Source organism: Molossus molossus, unplaced genomic scaffold, assembly GCF_014108415.1.
Source record: "Molossus molossus isolate mMolMol1 unplaced genomic scaffold, mMolMol1.p scaffold_m16_p_23, whole genome shotgun sequence".
NCBI classification, from domain to species: domain Eukaryota; kingdom Metazoa; phylum Chordata; class Mammalia; order Chiroptera; family Molossidae; genus Molossus; species Molossus molossus.
This window is the reverse complement of record NW_023425359.1, coordinates 2,844,071-2,859,456: the sequence shown is the minus strand read 5'-3', so window position 1 is coordinate 2,859,456 and position 15,386 is coordinate 2,844,071. Positions and strand designations below refer to the sequence as shown.

General features: G+C 41.5%; 1 protein-coding gene across 1 annotated transcript in view; it reads right to left on the bottom strand.

Moving 5' to 3' along the window:
* MTR (5-methyltetrahydrofolate-homocysteine methyltransferase) overlaps positions 1-15,386 on the bottom strand; it is a 120,583-nt gene that overhangs the window by 66,305 nt on the left and 38,892 nt on the right. Inside the window, exons 9-13 of the mRNA XM_036277447.1 lie at positions 11,284-11,384; positions 10,114-10,175; positions 9,024-9,091; positions 6,896-6,975; positions 3,586-3,698 (exon numbers count right to left, since the gene is read on the bottom strand). Coding sequence (XP_036133340.1) covers positions 3,586-3,698; positions 6,896-6,975; positions 9,024-9,091; positions 10,114-10,175; positions 11,284-11,384 — 424 coding nt within the window. The remainder of the gene's footprint in view (positions 1-3,585; positions 3,699-6,895; positions 6,976-9,023; positions 9,092-10,113; positions 10,176-11,283; positions 11,385-15,386) is intronic.

Sequence of the window (15,386 nt, the reverse complement as noted above, 5' to 3'; positions counted from 1 at the left end):
ATCAGTGTTCCATGAACACTCTTTGGGAAACTGCTTATTTCACAATGACCTGCTGCCTCTAAACCTTTGTAACAGTTATAATCACCATCACATGGTTTATTACATTATCATTTCCTAATGATTTCATCAGAATTAGCTTATTCCTCAAAATAGATTTTAAGTGTTTGGAAATCTGAAGGTCTTATGTGTCTCCTATTCTTTGAATAATATTGGGCAAAATATGTAAGTTCAATAATGCTTTCTAACTGATTGATCCCACATACTAATTTTAAATTCTTCCTAAAGATGTATACGTCACACTCCACAGTGTGATAACTTTTTCTTAGCCCAAGAAAATCAAACAGAAGTGCTTAGCAATCATTATGATAGAACAGGCATGAGACCCTTTGGCATATGACACAAGGAAAGGCCATTTACAATGACCCAAGGCACACAGAGCAGAAGGATCACAATAAAATTCAGCGTTGTAAAAACAAACAAACAAACAAAAAAACACTCTGAGTATCAGCAGTGTGTTAAATATGGTAAAGAATAAGAAGATGTGTAAGTCGCAATCCTTATTCTTGAAGGTCATACATCTTGTTGGGGACATATGACACAGTCATATAAAAAGTTCCTGGTGCTGTCATGGTGTATGAGTCACATGCCAGACTGCTTGGACACCAGGAAGGGCAAGGTGTCTGTGGACTGAGATGGAGAAAGTTCCCCAAAGAAGGGTCTTCAGCTGGAGCCTGGGGGATAGATTGGAGGATGCAGAAGTGGCAAGCAATCTGGTTAGCCAAGAGGGCTAATGACTTGGAAAACAGAGATGTCCATACCTGCCCTTCTATTTTCATGATCACAGAATAACAGCTGTAGGTCCAACCTTCCCAAATCAACTCAGAGAAATGAAGTAATTTCTTAAAGATGTAGAAGTTGAGCAAAAAGACTGGACTGAAAGTTCTTTCAGGCCAGTGCTTTTGATCCTCAACAGATCACTAACGCAAGGGGAACTAAAATCGAATGGGAACACACTCCCACCTGCTCTTTCCTGTTCCCACCGCCTCCTCCTCCTGTGTCCTCTAGGCAGAGAGGGAAGAGTGGTAAGAGCTGGGCTGGGTAGAACTGGGATCTATCATGACTTGCTGTGAAATAAGTCTCCAATTGCATATCTATAAAATGGGGATAATAACAGTACCTATCTCATAGGTTCATGAAGATTAAATGAGTAATGATGCAAAAAGCACAGTGACTGGCACAGAGTAAGGCCTTATTAAACATTATATATTACTCCCATCTGTTTGCTTCTTCCTAAAATGCCCTCTGATCTCAGTATCCAATCTATTAAACCTGGGAGCTGAAAGGGACACCACAGAATGGTCGTAAAAATCAAAACATAAATAGAAACGCTGCCAACTGAAGAATACTATACACCATGAAGGGTCATTAGGATTCAGAAAGGAACAAACATGAACAAGCCTCCTGGAATGTTCAGGTGACAGATCAGGAGGCAGGCAGTTTGGTGCCTCGGTGGTGAGGACTGAATGATGACATATTGAGTTTGGACTTTATCCTAGATGCAAAAAGCCACCTGTGCAAGCTCCTGCACGGGGAGGACCACGACAGAGGAGCACGGGGCAGTGCGCAGTGCAGGGGAGGAGGAAGAGTACTGGCGGGAACGTCAGGAACCAGGCGACCACAGAGGGAGGCCGTGGAGGAGTAATCAATGGATCTAGAGAGAATGATAAATGGTCCCTTTCTTTATGACTAAAATAAAGTTCAAGTTGATCATGGTTTCTGGAAGATCTATTTCATAAAGTTTGCAAAACCTTAAAGTGAGAGAAGTTTGATGATAAAATAAATCATCAGCGAAGCCCAGAACCAGACCAAATTCCTCCATTTTTAACTTCATATTTGCATAAGAAAAATACTCTATCCATATGTTTAGGATAGGTTCTATTTGGATTACATTTTGCTCATCCACAGAGGAATCAGCTTAAAAATACTCTGGCTAAATGATCATGTGAACATCTGATACATCACCTAAGGCAACAGAAACAAAGGAGAAAATGAACACATGGGACTACATCAAACTAAAAAGCTTCTGCACAGCAAAAAATACAATCATCAAAATGGAAAAGCTACCCACTATATGGGAGAGCACAATTGCCAATAATATATCAGATAAGGGGTTAATTTCCAATATATATAGAGTGCTCATACAACTCAACAAAAGGAAGACAAAGAGCCCAATTAAAAAATGGGCAGAGGAACTAAATAGACACCTCTCCAAACAGGACATACAAATAGCTAAGAGACATATGAAGAAATGCTCAACATCACTAATAATCAGAGTGATGCAAATCAAAACAACAGTGAGGTATCACCTCATACCTGTCAGAATGGTTGCCATAAACAAATCATCAAACAACAAGTGTTGGCGAGGGTGTGGAGAAAAGGGGACTCTAGTGCACTGCTGGTGGGAATGCAGACTGGTGCAGCCACTATGGAAAACAATATGGTGTTACCTCAAAAAATTAAAAATTGAACTGCCATTTGACCCAGTGATCCCACTTCTAGGAATATATCCTAAGAAGCCTGAAACACCAATCAGAAAGAATATATGTACCCCCATGTTCATAGCAGTACTATTTACAATAGCTAGATCTGGAAACAGCCCAAATGTCCATCAGTAGACGAATGGATAAAAAAGCTGTGGTACATATACACAATGGAGTATGCAGCTGTAAGAAAGAAAGATCTATTATCCTTTGAGACGACATGGAGGGACATGGAAAGTATTATCCTAAGCGAAACAAGCCAAACAGACAAAGACAAGTATCATATGATCTCACTTATCTGAGGAATATAATGAACATAACAGTCTGAGGAATGGGGTATTCCCAGAGACATGGAAGTGGGGTACAGACTGACAATCCCCAGAAGAGAGGGTGGGGTGGGGAGAGATAAACCACAGAACTTATATGCATGTATGCATAAACAATGGACATGGACAACAAAGCTGGGGACAAGGCGAGGAGGGGGGGAGGGGGGAATCAGTGGGGGGAAAAAGGAGAAACATCTGTAACAAAAATAAACAAATAAATTTAAAAAACAGATCATGTGAACATGCCAAGGCAGGGCCTATTCTCTCTCTCTTGTGTGTGTGCATTTATTTTAGTCTACAGCCTACAGAATCAACACCACATTAGTTGATGCTTGAGGTGGTCATGAGGACCTGACATTTCCTTGGCTTTCACTTTCCCCACAAAGATCTGAGATGTCACAATGAAGAATATTCACAATATTTTAAAACTTATTTCCCATTTAACAGAAATAGCTAGAACCCGGATCCCTCCCACCTTGTCACACTTCATAACCCAAATGCTGTACTTTTTGACGAATGATGACAAGAGCAGCTTTGATTGTTCAAAGCTTCATCCTCCTACTAGCCCAGCCTGCTGCAAACACACATTACCGTTCTTCTCACACTTCCCAGCAGCTCTGCTAATAACCAATCAAAGGCTCTCAAAAGAGCTGTCTCATTTACTTGCTGTCTAGCCAAAAACATGGCAGATGTCTCAAGAGTCGTATTGAGATGCTCACTTCATAGTTTCCTGCCATGATGAGTTTAGCAAACATCCGGGATCCTGCCACATTACAGCGTTCTCCAATGTTAACAAAGTTGGTGTAGGGTCCAATCCTGAAGGGCTCTAGACCTTAAAAGGAGAAGCACTTTGAAAAAATTCTGAAAATACATACAGTGACAAGAGACAGATGGAACACAAATGTTTTCCTAAGAAAGTAAAAAAGCTTCCAAGCTATAGCCCATCTGACAAGACAAGAGACTCGAGGTGGAAAAGGACCAGTGCTTCTCCCCTAAGGAAATTAAATGGTATGTTGCAGCTACATTTACAACCAGGACGCTCCAAGAAGAAATATTTCAGGATTTTAAATTGCAAATTTCCCTAAAGAGCTGAAGCATACCAGCTCTGACAAACAAACAAAAAAAATTTCATCATTTCCTTATTTAATCAAGAGTCTGGGGCAAAAGCCATGATGTCAGAATCAAAAGGCCTGCTCCACACCGTCCTTGCTCCATGCTGTCCACCCCATTCTGTCCACTCTACAGCTACCCATGCAGACAGCAGCTTGAAGCCGGGTGGAGCGAGCTTTCTTAATCCACTGGCTTCACCGTGTCTCTCTGATCCAAGTCCAAGAACCCACAGCCACAGGGCTGAATGGGGTCAGGAAGGGCCCAGACTGAGCCCTGAGAGACAGGAGGTACTACTGTGGCAGGCTCACATTCAGGAGCTGACTGGGGCCAAAGCCCTCTAATTGCCAAGGGGTAACAATGCTGTTGCAGGCCAACTTAGGGGCAAAATCCAATAACAAATGTGGATACATTACACTGAGGTACAAGCAACATACAGTATAAAGTATCACTACAGAAAAGGCCTTTAACTGTTCTGTTCTGCTCATTATATTTAATGTGTCAGGAGAGGGAGTCTTGTTGGATGGTTATCGGCAGGCTCTGGGGACAGCCAGCCATGGGTTCAAGTTCTTCTCAGCCATCTAGTGAACAACTCGGGTGACTTCTCACAGCCTCTGAGCTTATAAAATAGAGACAATAAAAGTATCTATCCCATAATTTTACTATAAAAATGAGACTAAATACATTGACAAACATAAAATTAGAACCAGTAAGCACAGCTGTTATTATTAATAAAAGGAAAGGGGCCCTGGCCAGTTTGGCTCAGCAGTTGGAGCGTCGGCCTGTGAACCAGAGTCCTGGGTTCAGGTCCCACTAGGAGAACATATGTACGTACATACATACATACATACATACATAAAAGGAAAGGGCTTTTGAGTCCTTTGCCAAAGCATGGCTAAAGAAGAGAGGACATAATAAATATAGGAGGGTACTTGTTCACCAACTGGGAAAACCATTTCCTCCGCGTCTGGGCTTGCGCATCCCTTTCCATTGGTAATGAACCTTCCTTCCAGCCAGGCCCCCACCCCCGCCAGCCTCAGGGTCCCTCTGATCCTGGGCAGGCCTGAGGCCCACAGAAAGGCCAGCAGTGACACCGCTTTAAACGCTGAAGAACTCCTGCACCGCTGCCCTGAGAGCGTCATGCAGAGCGTCTGATCTGTTATGAGTGCAAAGTTGCTGACTTTAAAACTATTCTTCACAAGTATGAAATTTATAAAAGAACTATTTAAAACAGTATGTTTGATGTCATTTTAAAAAATCTAATTGAAGATGATTTTTAAAGCAATTTAGAGATAGCACAAGAAATTCAACTCAGAAAAAAGAATTATTTTGCATAAATTCTGTTTAAAAATTCTATTTAAATGGTTTTCTTCTTGTTTCAACTTTGGTAAAGGTTGATAAATTTTTGTTGTTGTTATTAAGCCTTACCCACTGATTGTTAGAGAAAGTGGAAGGGAGGGAGGGGGAGAGAGAGACATCAATGTGAGAGAGACACATCGATTGGTTGCCTCCCGCATGAGCCCTGACTGGGAACAGGGATCAAACCTACAACCCAGGTACCTCCCTGGACTGGAAATCAAACGCGTGACCCTGTCACGCATGGGCCGGCACTCTAATCACTGAGCCACACTGGCCAGGGCAAGGTTGACAACTTTAATTGTTAGTCCTTGGCTGAAGTCAATTCGTAGCTTTAAAATCTAAGGGTGAAATAAACTATACTACCATGCCGCTCTCTGACAAAAGGCCTGCTCCACTTTTGGGGTATCGTGCACCCCTCTTCCTTTAAGCGCCCCTGTCTTTGGAGCACAAGAGGAACCAGGCCGCCTGACGAGGCCTGGGAACCCGCCGGCTCTGCGGGACTGTCTGCGCCGCACACTGAGGACAGAAGCAGCTGTTTCCATGCTGGCGCTTGTTTCTTCCTTCACTCTTCTTAGGACAGAAGGAACAAACACCTCAGTTTAGAGAAATGTTAAATTCTAAATTATTAGGGTGCATAATTCCCCATGTATGCAAGCTGTATGTTCTCTAAAGGTCTGTCTATACATTTTTTTTTGCTTAAAGATACTACCTGCCCGGCTGGTGTGGCTCAGTGGTTGAGTGTCGACCCACACACCAAAGGTCACGGGTTCAATTCCCAGTCAGGGCACATGCCCAGGTTGTGGGCCCGATCCCCAGTGGGGAACATGCAGGAGGCGGCCAATCAATATTCTCTCTCGTCGATGTTTCTATCTCTCTCTTCCTCCCTCTCTAACATCAATAAAGAAAAATAAAAAGATACCATAGAAAAATATGTCATTAAAGCATTGTGGGAAAGTTTCCAAGTTATTTTATAATAGTTGGCATAATGAACTATTTTCCCAATGTTCCTGAATTGAACATCAAAACTCATTCTGAAAAGGGAGGCTGCTGACCTTCCAGGACTGCTGAGGGCAAGAGAAAAATGAACACAGCTCTTTGTAAAGTCCTCAACACATGACAAATGTGGGACCACGACAATATTTTATAAACAAACAAAATTTTCTAGGAAGAGGCTGCTGTTGTTACAAAACATGGAACCTTGGCAGCTTGAAATTTTCAGCAACTAGCAGCAAATCTGATGGTGCAAATTGTTAGGCTGGGACCGAGAGTTATGTTTGCAAAGCAGTGCACATTTAGAGACAGGACCATGTGAGTTCTAATTCTAACCAAGGGCATGCGGGCAAATCACGTGCCTTCAGTCATGCTTGCCCGGAAGTTAATGCCACCCCTAGAAAAACAAAGGGTTCTTCACTAAAATTCATTTAAGTGCCAAGAAATATGCAGACTCTTCTTTGACATAATTAACAAGTTGTTGGCACAAACATCACTATCACTTAGGATAAACATCCTAAATTAATCTACAAATGGTTTCTGAAATCATTTAACCATGTCTTGATTACTTACCAGACAATAACATATGTCCTTCAAAAACAGTGGCAGGTGGAACTCGAGGCTTATAGTTCTTCACAGCTTCAGCAATTTCCCTGAGTTAAAAGAGAAAACACTACATCCATTAATTCAGAATAAAAAAAAACTCAATTTCCAGATATGAAATTAAGCCTATTTAACACAATTATGTACATAATTATATACCTAGTTCCAAATGTGCAACAATACCACCTTTGAGTTTTCTCAGTAAAGCAGAAAAGGAACCTAAACCTAGCTTTCCCGAACCTGCCCAGTCTGCCGTGGGACTGAGCCAGGCTCTGCACTCCGAGATGTGCACCGAGACCCAGGAACGGCTTGCAAACAGCACAGCTCCGCCACCCATTCCCAGACCCACGGGTGTCCTTTACTTCATGTGGATGAGACACGTCCCTGCTGCTTACTCAGTAGTTTACAAGAAAAGAGGCTTCGTCATTGAGAAGGAGAAGCCAGGAGTGAAGGAAATGAAATCCTTTAGGTCTGTTTTTTCCAAGCATGGCACATACAGAGCAGGGAGGGTACACAGGAATATATCACTAAGCTCCAAGATAATTACTCCTAAAAATGATTTTTAATTATTCATACTCTTTTTAACCTTATCAGCTCTAATAGATTATGTCTTTGATCAATCTGGAAAAATCTGGCTATTTATATAACATGTTATAATATATACGACGTGCACACATATACACAGATAGATCGACAAAGATATATATATATACATATATATGTGTGTGTGTGTTAATATTAACAGACACTTATTTTTAAAATAACTCTTTTTAAAAAGAGAGATCCTTAAAAACAAAGAGATCCAAAGATAAGCTACATTCAACCATTGATAACTTTCAAAGATTATTCAAAAGATGTTTAAAAATGAGCCCTGGTTGGCTCAGCGGTTAGAGCGTCAGCCTGAGGTCCAGAGAGACCCAGTTTCAGTTTCCACTAAGGGCATGTACCTCGGTTGCAGTTTGTCCCCAGCCCTGGTTGGTCGTTTGGTGGCAGCCACTCGATGTGTCCCTTTCATGTCAATATTTCTCTCTCTCTCTCTCTCTTCCTCTCTCTCCCTCCCACTCTACCTGAACAACAAGAACAAAAAAAAAAAATGGAAAAATGTCCTTGGGTGAGGATAAAAAATAAAAATGAGATATACTCTTAACAGAATCTATCACAGAAGCAGTGAAATAGTAGGTAATTCAACACAGAGAACACATTATACCCATGACAGCAGACTCAGACAGTGAGTTGACTGGCTCAAAATATGCCTGCTAGTCACTCTAGGGAAAAACCACACACACAGAATTGCAAGGACTTACCCAGGCTCTAGCTTCACACATCCTTGCTCCTGCCTCACTTGGTGACCTGGATTAAGCAACGACTGTGTGCTGGGCAGGGGCTTGTGGTCTGACTGCCTTTCCCTCCATGACAACTCGAACGGAGGCAAGTACCCACCCACAGAGATGTGAGCGTCCTCCTTGAGCACTGGTACAGTCGTCAGGTACCAAGGCAGAATTTTATAGTGGCTGGGATTTGCTTCACAATAGTTCAAGGGGGAAAGGTTGGAGAATTGGTAAAATAAGAACAGCAAATGTTGAAAATTATGAAAACTATGTGATAGGCACATGGGCATTCATTTTATTTTTGGAATTTTTCACAATATAAAAGATGTTTATAATATAAAGGTATCTTAGGTTGCTAGGGCTGCCATAATAAAATACCACAGGCTGAGTACAGTACTTTAAATAGCAGAAATTTATTTCTCAAAGTTCTGGAGGTTCTAGGATCAAGGTATCAACAGGGCTGCTTTCCCTAAGCTTATGGCCTCTCTCTCGGGCTTGTCTTCTCCCTGCATCTTCACATGGTCCCTTCCTCTGTATTATATCTGTGTCTAATCTTCTCTTCTTATACGGACACTAGTCATACTGGATTAGGGTCTGCTCGTGTGACCTCATTTTACCTTAATTACCTCTTTAAAGTCTCTATCTCCAAATACAGCTAAGTTGGGAGAAACTGGGAGTCAGGACTTCAACATATGAATGTGAAGACGACAATTCATCCTATAAGAAAAGGTAAACTATTACCTGATATGATTATTAGGTGTGATTATTACCTGATATGATCTGGTGTTGTGCCACAGCATCCACCGACGATGTTGACCAAGCCGTCTACAGCAAAGTCCTGCATTTAGGAAGAGAAAGTTCCAGGGAGTTCATCTGAATTCTAAACTCACCACTACCCCTTCAGCAGAAAAAAACATTCTCCATTTTCTAAATAACTAATTTTATATTACAAAGAGAGCTAAACACACTTAAGTCTAAATACAAAGCTTATAATGCCCCAGACATGACATTAAAACAGTTCAGATACTATGAAACCCTTTATCCCATTTAAAATGTACTATCTGTCTGCTTATGTGATCATAATAAAGATTTTTGCCCATATGCTGAACTGAATGAATATGAACTGGATAAGGCATTTCCAAATAACACATAAAGTTTTAAACTTTAAATTAATTAAAAATTTTAAAGAATTAAAAATTCAGTTCCTTAGTCACAATAGCCACATTTCAAGTGTTCCAATAACCCCATGTGGTAGTGGCTACACGACAGTGTGGGTCCAGTGTTTAACCACAGGCTAGTTTGAAGGACAAGAGAGGAAGTCAAGCAACTGAGAAGTCTGAACACTGAAAAGAGCATCTACATAAGGTATTACAATTATAAGAATTAAGTCAGAAATAGTTTAGTATGTCAGAAGCTACCAATTCAAGGAATGAAGAGAAGAGAAGCGGGGGTTAGTAACAAGAAGGGTGGTAGGTAGTATGGGCTCATGACCCAGGGAGTGGGTAGTATAGGATTCCAAGACAGGAAGTTTATGAGAGAGGAGAACAGGGTGGTGACAATGGGAAGCAAGGAGCTTAGGGCTGGGGAAACCACTTGGGAGGGCTGCAGGAGAGCCACATTTCAATTAGTTTCAGGTGGACCTCACTGGGAATTTTCTAACAGCCGCCAGTACCAACTGGGGAGAAGGAGGCTGACAGCGGCTCTCCCTCCATCTCCACTATCTTACATCAGAGTAACTAACCTTTTACTCATTATATATATACTGGAATTTATTTAGGAAAAATTTTTATTTCTAAATATTGTAAATCTAAATTATCATTTCCCTATCTCTTAAGAACCAAGTGAAAGAAGACTCTTGACCTTTAAGTGCATGGCCATCATGTGCGGAGTTTCATCATAGTCACCGAAGGTGTTGGGCAGACCTGAGAAAGGGCATTTCAACCATTACTGAAAAATGCCTGACACACAGATGTTGTACTTATAAAGACTTGAAGTTAAAAAGTTAGGAAATTTTGTATTTAAATAAATGATATATTATAATTAAATACTTACATAAACAAATAATTCTTAATATTAAACACAATAAATAGAGAGAGACACCACACCAAAAAAATGTCACAGAGGAATACAAATTTCCACTATTTCTTTTCTATTTGAAAGGAAAACATCCATACTCAATGGGACAGAATCCCTTATTTCCCTCCCCTTCCCATAAGGAAATTCATTTGTTACCCAGCTGCTTGGGGTGGGGTTGGAGGAGTACTATGCCCTTCAAACTAATGAGCACCTGACATGCAATCAAAAACCCAAAACACAACCAGTCTCCTTTCATATAAATTTTCCCAACTAAGATTTTAGTATCTAATTATCCAATTTCCTATTTTATTTCTTATCCTCTTCCAGTTCTTACTCTTGGTGGGAAATAAAATGTATTGTGTGTTAAAATGTATATATTTGGAGAAAAAAATGCTAGGAAATGATTTTTAGCCCTAAATAGCTAAGCAGTGCTCAAAACCATTCACCAGGAAATCTGGTTAACTCAGAATGAATTAACACTATTTAACTGGATAGTTTGAAAATTATCTGTAAATCTCTAGATAATTTTTATATATATGGAAAACTAGAAGTCGTAACTTTTAGAAAGAAAAAAGGTACAAGACACTAGGGTTGTCTGCTCTTTGTGAACAGCGACAAAAGAGAAGAGGGCTCCCTCTCCCATCCTCAGCACTAATTGCTTTGGCCCCCCTCCACACGGTAAGTAAGCACTGTCACCAAAAACAAATGTGACTAGGCTTCATTCCTTAACATTTTTTCCAATTCTGACTTTTTCAAGCTAAGCCAAATGGTTCCCTCAAGTCTAAAGGGAAATAGTGGTCTAGGCCCAAATACTCTCCATGTAGGAAATTTCTACTGAGCGTTAACTATATACCAAGATCTACAAAACCAACTCTTTATCAAGATCTGTTACCCTATCCACCCATGCCCTGTGTATTTGGATTTCCCCATGTGCAGATCCTCTGAAATACTCACCTGCGTTGGGATAGCAGAGGACATAGGCTGTTGTACATTTTCCAATTGTGTCAATAAAAGGTCTCATTTCAGCTGCACCCAGAGCACAATTTAATCCAATGCTGGGAAAACAAAAAGAAGATAACAGGAGCATCCTCTTTTATTCAAAATATTTACAAATTATAATAAAGGAATATATCTAAAACCAAGCAGATAATAAATCTTCTGATTCGAAGCACTTTTATGTAGCGACAGTCAAAGCAGCATCACTAAAGGCCCCCGCAGCACTGAGTGCCACTCATGTCTATGTCTCCAACGTCAGGTGATTTTATGGCTAAAGAACCTATGAATGTGATTCCTGAAGTAGTTCACAGTTTGGTTCATGGGAAACTGTGAAACAGAAATGTCTGCAAACCACCACTGCTAACAAACATCTGATTTGGAAGCAATACTGAAGAGAAAGAAAAAGGAAAATCTTGGCGGTAGAAAGAACATGAATCGGATGCGGAAGCCACTCTGGAGGCTAGAAAACCTAGACATAGTCCTTGCACTGTAACTGACTTGCAAGTTGACCCAGGACTTAAAACGTGTCCCCTTATAAATTAAGCCAGCTTTCCTAAACTTTCCCCTAGCAGCCCTTTAAATCCCCTCTCCCTTCCTTTTGGTAGCTGTTTTTCCAACCCCCTTTCCCTTCCCTCTTATCTACGAGTTATTTGTAAGCACTATTTTTTTTAACAGTTCATATTGTAGAAGATTAATATTTTGCTTTTTAACAAGGATATCTACATAATATACTTTCCTTCAGGCAACGGTGGCCAGAAAAATCCAGACTCCTCTGGGACCCCACCCTGGCCTCTCCTGGAGCTCTGAGCCTGTTGTGGAAGAACCAGCTGTGACCTTCACCACTGGAGAGCAGGGTGTGTTGCTGGGGAAAAGAGCGTTCTGGTTCTGACAGGCGCAGGCTCGCCATAATAACCTAGTGCCTCTAGGGAGGCGTTGGGAAGAAGTGTTCCAGTCCAATTTCTTTGGCCTGGTCCCTTCATTACCTGAGCTGCCCACATGCACCTCTCCAGCTCTGAATATTCAGCACTGATGCTCCTGAAACACCACTTCTCAGACACCTCCCCTCCTCCCCTCCTCCCTCCCTCCCTCCCTCCCAGTGGTAAAGTACTGAAGCCACGCTCTCCAGCGCCAGATTATTTTATTTTTTTATCCTCACCTGAGGACATTTTTTTATATTTTGTTCAGACAGAGTGAGAGGGAGAGAGAGAGAGAAAGAAACATCGACGTGAAAGGGACACATTGAGTGGTTGCCACTCGCACGACCCAACCAGGGCCGGGGGCAAACTGCAACTGAGGTACATGCCCTTAGCGGGAACCGAACCCGGGTCTCTCTGGATCGCAGGCCCACAATCTAACCGCTGAGCCAAAGCGGCCAGGGCCAATGCCAGATTATTTAAAGAGAAAAACACAAGACAAAAACGTTCCAGCACTTTGTAAACACAGTGAATAACCTCTTAAAATATTCCTGGCTTTATATAAAACAAGGTTTTCAATTGTAAAATATAAGCACAAATAGAAAACGCACAGGGTGCATTTGTGTTAAAGTAGATTTTTCAATGTTTTACAGAACTACATTTTTAAAAAACAGTTTTTATATTGAAATTGTCTATTAAAAACTTCTGAGAGAAGAAAAAAATCAAGCTGGTTTTTTTTTGAGGGGGGAGTTAATCTTCATCCAAGGATGTTTTTCCATTGATTTTTATTTTTTTTTACTTTTAGATAGAGTAGAAGGGACGAGAGGAGAGAAAGAGAGAGAGAAACATTCATATAAGAGAGACACATTGATTGGATGCCTCCCACATAACCCCAACTGGGGCTGGGGATCAAACCTGTAAGCCAGGTACGTGCCTATCACTGGAAATTGAACCCAAGATCCTTTGGTCTACAGGATAACCACTGAACCAAACTGACCAGGGCTGGCTTATTTATTTAATTTTTTTATCTTTACCCAAGGGCATATTTCGATATTTTGTTCAGATAGAGTGGGAGGGGGAGAGAAAGAAAGAGAGAGAGAGAGAGAAACATCGACGTGAAAGGGACACATCAAGTGGTCACCACCCACATGACCCAACCAGGGCCAGGGACAAACTGCAACCGAGGTATGTGCCCTTAGCGGGAACCGAACCCGCGTCTCTCCAGACTGCAGGCTGACGCTCTAACCACTTAGCCAAACTGGTCAGGGCTTCTTTTTTTTTTTTAATTGGTTTTTGATAGAGACACAGAGAAACATCAATGTGAGAGAGAAACATCAATTGGTTGTCTCTCGAACGTGCTTTGACCAGGGATCAAACCCACAACCTGGGTATGTGCCCTTACCGGAATCAAACCTGCTGTCTTTTGGTGTATGGGAAAATGTTCCAACCAACTGAGCCACAATGGCCAGGACTAACCTGTTTTTTTTATCTATAAAACCAGGGGCTCACCCTGGCTAGTTTGGCTCAGTAGCTAGTGTTGGCCCACGGACCAATGAGTCGCGGGTTCGATTCCGGTCAAGGACACATACCTCGGTTGCAATTTGTCCCCGGCCCTGGTTGGGGTTGTGCGGGAGGCAGCCACTCGATGTGTCCCTTTTGCATCGATGTTTCTCTCTCTCTCTTCCCTTCTCTCCCTCCCTCTCTATCTGAACAAAAATGAAAAAATGTCCTTGGGTGAGGATAAAAAAAAATACATAAATAAATAAAACCAGGGATTCTCTGTTGAGCAGATGAAACTGATTCAAGTGAAACAGATCAAACAGAGCTGCTCTAATGGAAGAGTGAGGGTCTGAAAACCCTCAGTCATCTCAGCGGGGGCCCCTGCGGCCTGCGGGAAATCATGAATTAACCATGAAGCTACTAGACTCTGTCATCTTTTCATTTTCATACAGGTGGGGCAAAAGTAGGTTTACAGTTATGAGTATGTGAAACACAGTTTATTCTTGTATCATTTATTAATTATTGTATTATTTTCCATACAAACAACTGTAAACCTACTTTTGCCCCACTGTGAAATTTTACTTTTTTCTTTTAGGATTCCTAAGTACCATATGGTGAGGATGAGAGAAAGAAAATTAAAGGAGAAATATTCGAAATGTTTGAAGTGCCTGGCAGGTGCGGCTCAGTGGTTGAGCATCGTCCCATGCACCAAGAGGTCACCAGTTCGATTGCCGGTCAGGGCACATGCCCAGGTTGTGGGCCAAATCCCCAATGGGGGGCATGCAGGAGGTGGCCAATCTGTGTTCTCTCTCACTGATGTTTCTGTCATTCTCTCTCTCTCCCTTCCTCTCTCTCTAAAATCAATAAGGAAAAAAAAAAAATTTTTTTTTAATGTTTGAAGACCAAAAAAAATTAAAAATAAGCTACATAAAGTTTGTCTTCAGAGACCCCTACCTGTTCCTATCTTTACTTTTTCTGTTAAATGCTCACTGCACCCCCACTATGGGCCAAGGACTCTGTCTAGCACTAGGAAATACAGATGACTGAGAGACTGCTCTAAAGAAGTTTATAAGCTTTTACGGAATCGATCACAACCCAGTTTTTCTTAATTATCAGGCCTGATCAGTAATATAACTGCGCATTCTGCATCACAGCAGCCTTCCTGAGATCACACTGCCTCATTAAATCAACTGGAAGATCTGCCCTGAAATTAGAAACATAAAAATGTGAAAAAAGAACATCACAAATTGGGGGTGGAGTATGGGGGCGGGGCGGTTAAAAAAAAAATCAAGTATCTGATAAATGTGGCATGGCACAGTGGTAATGGGCATCCCCCTGTCCCTCGACCCACTATTTGCTTGGTATTAGGCAAGTTACAACCTCTGAGTCTCAGTCCCCTTCTCACGGAAACGAGGCTGTGAACAGCAACACCTCCCCCAAGGTGATGTTGTCAGAATTAAAAGAAATAACTCACATAAATCACTTAGAACCAAGCCTGGCATACAGCGAACTTTCAATGAATGTCAATTACTCTATGTTTACTGCAAAGGCCGTAATAAAAGTAAACAGTGCTCTGAGAGGAACATCAGCCTGGGCTGATAAAAGCAAGTAGGTTCCTTGAAGAGGACTCTGGAGAGAAGTCTTAAA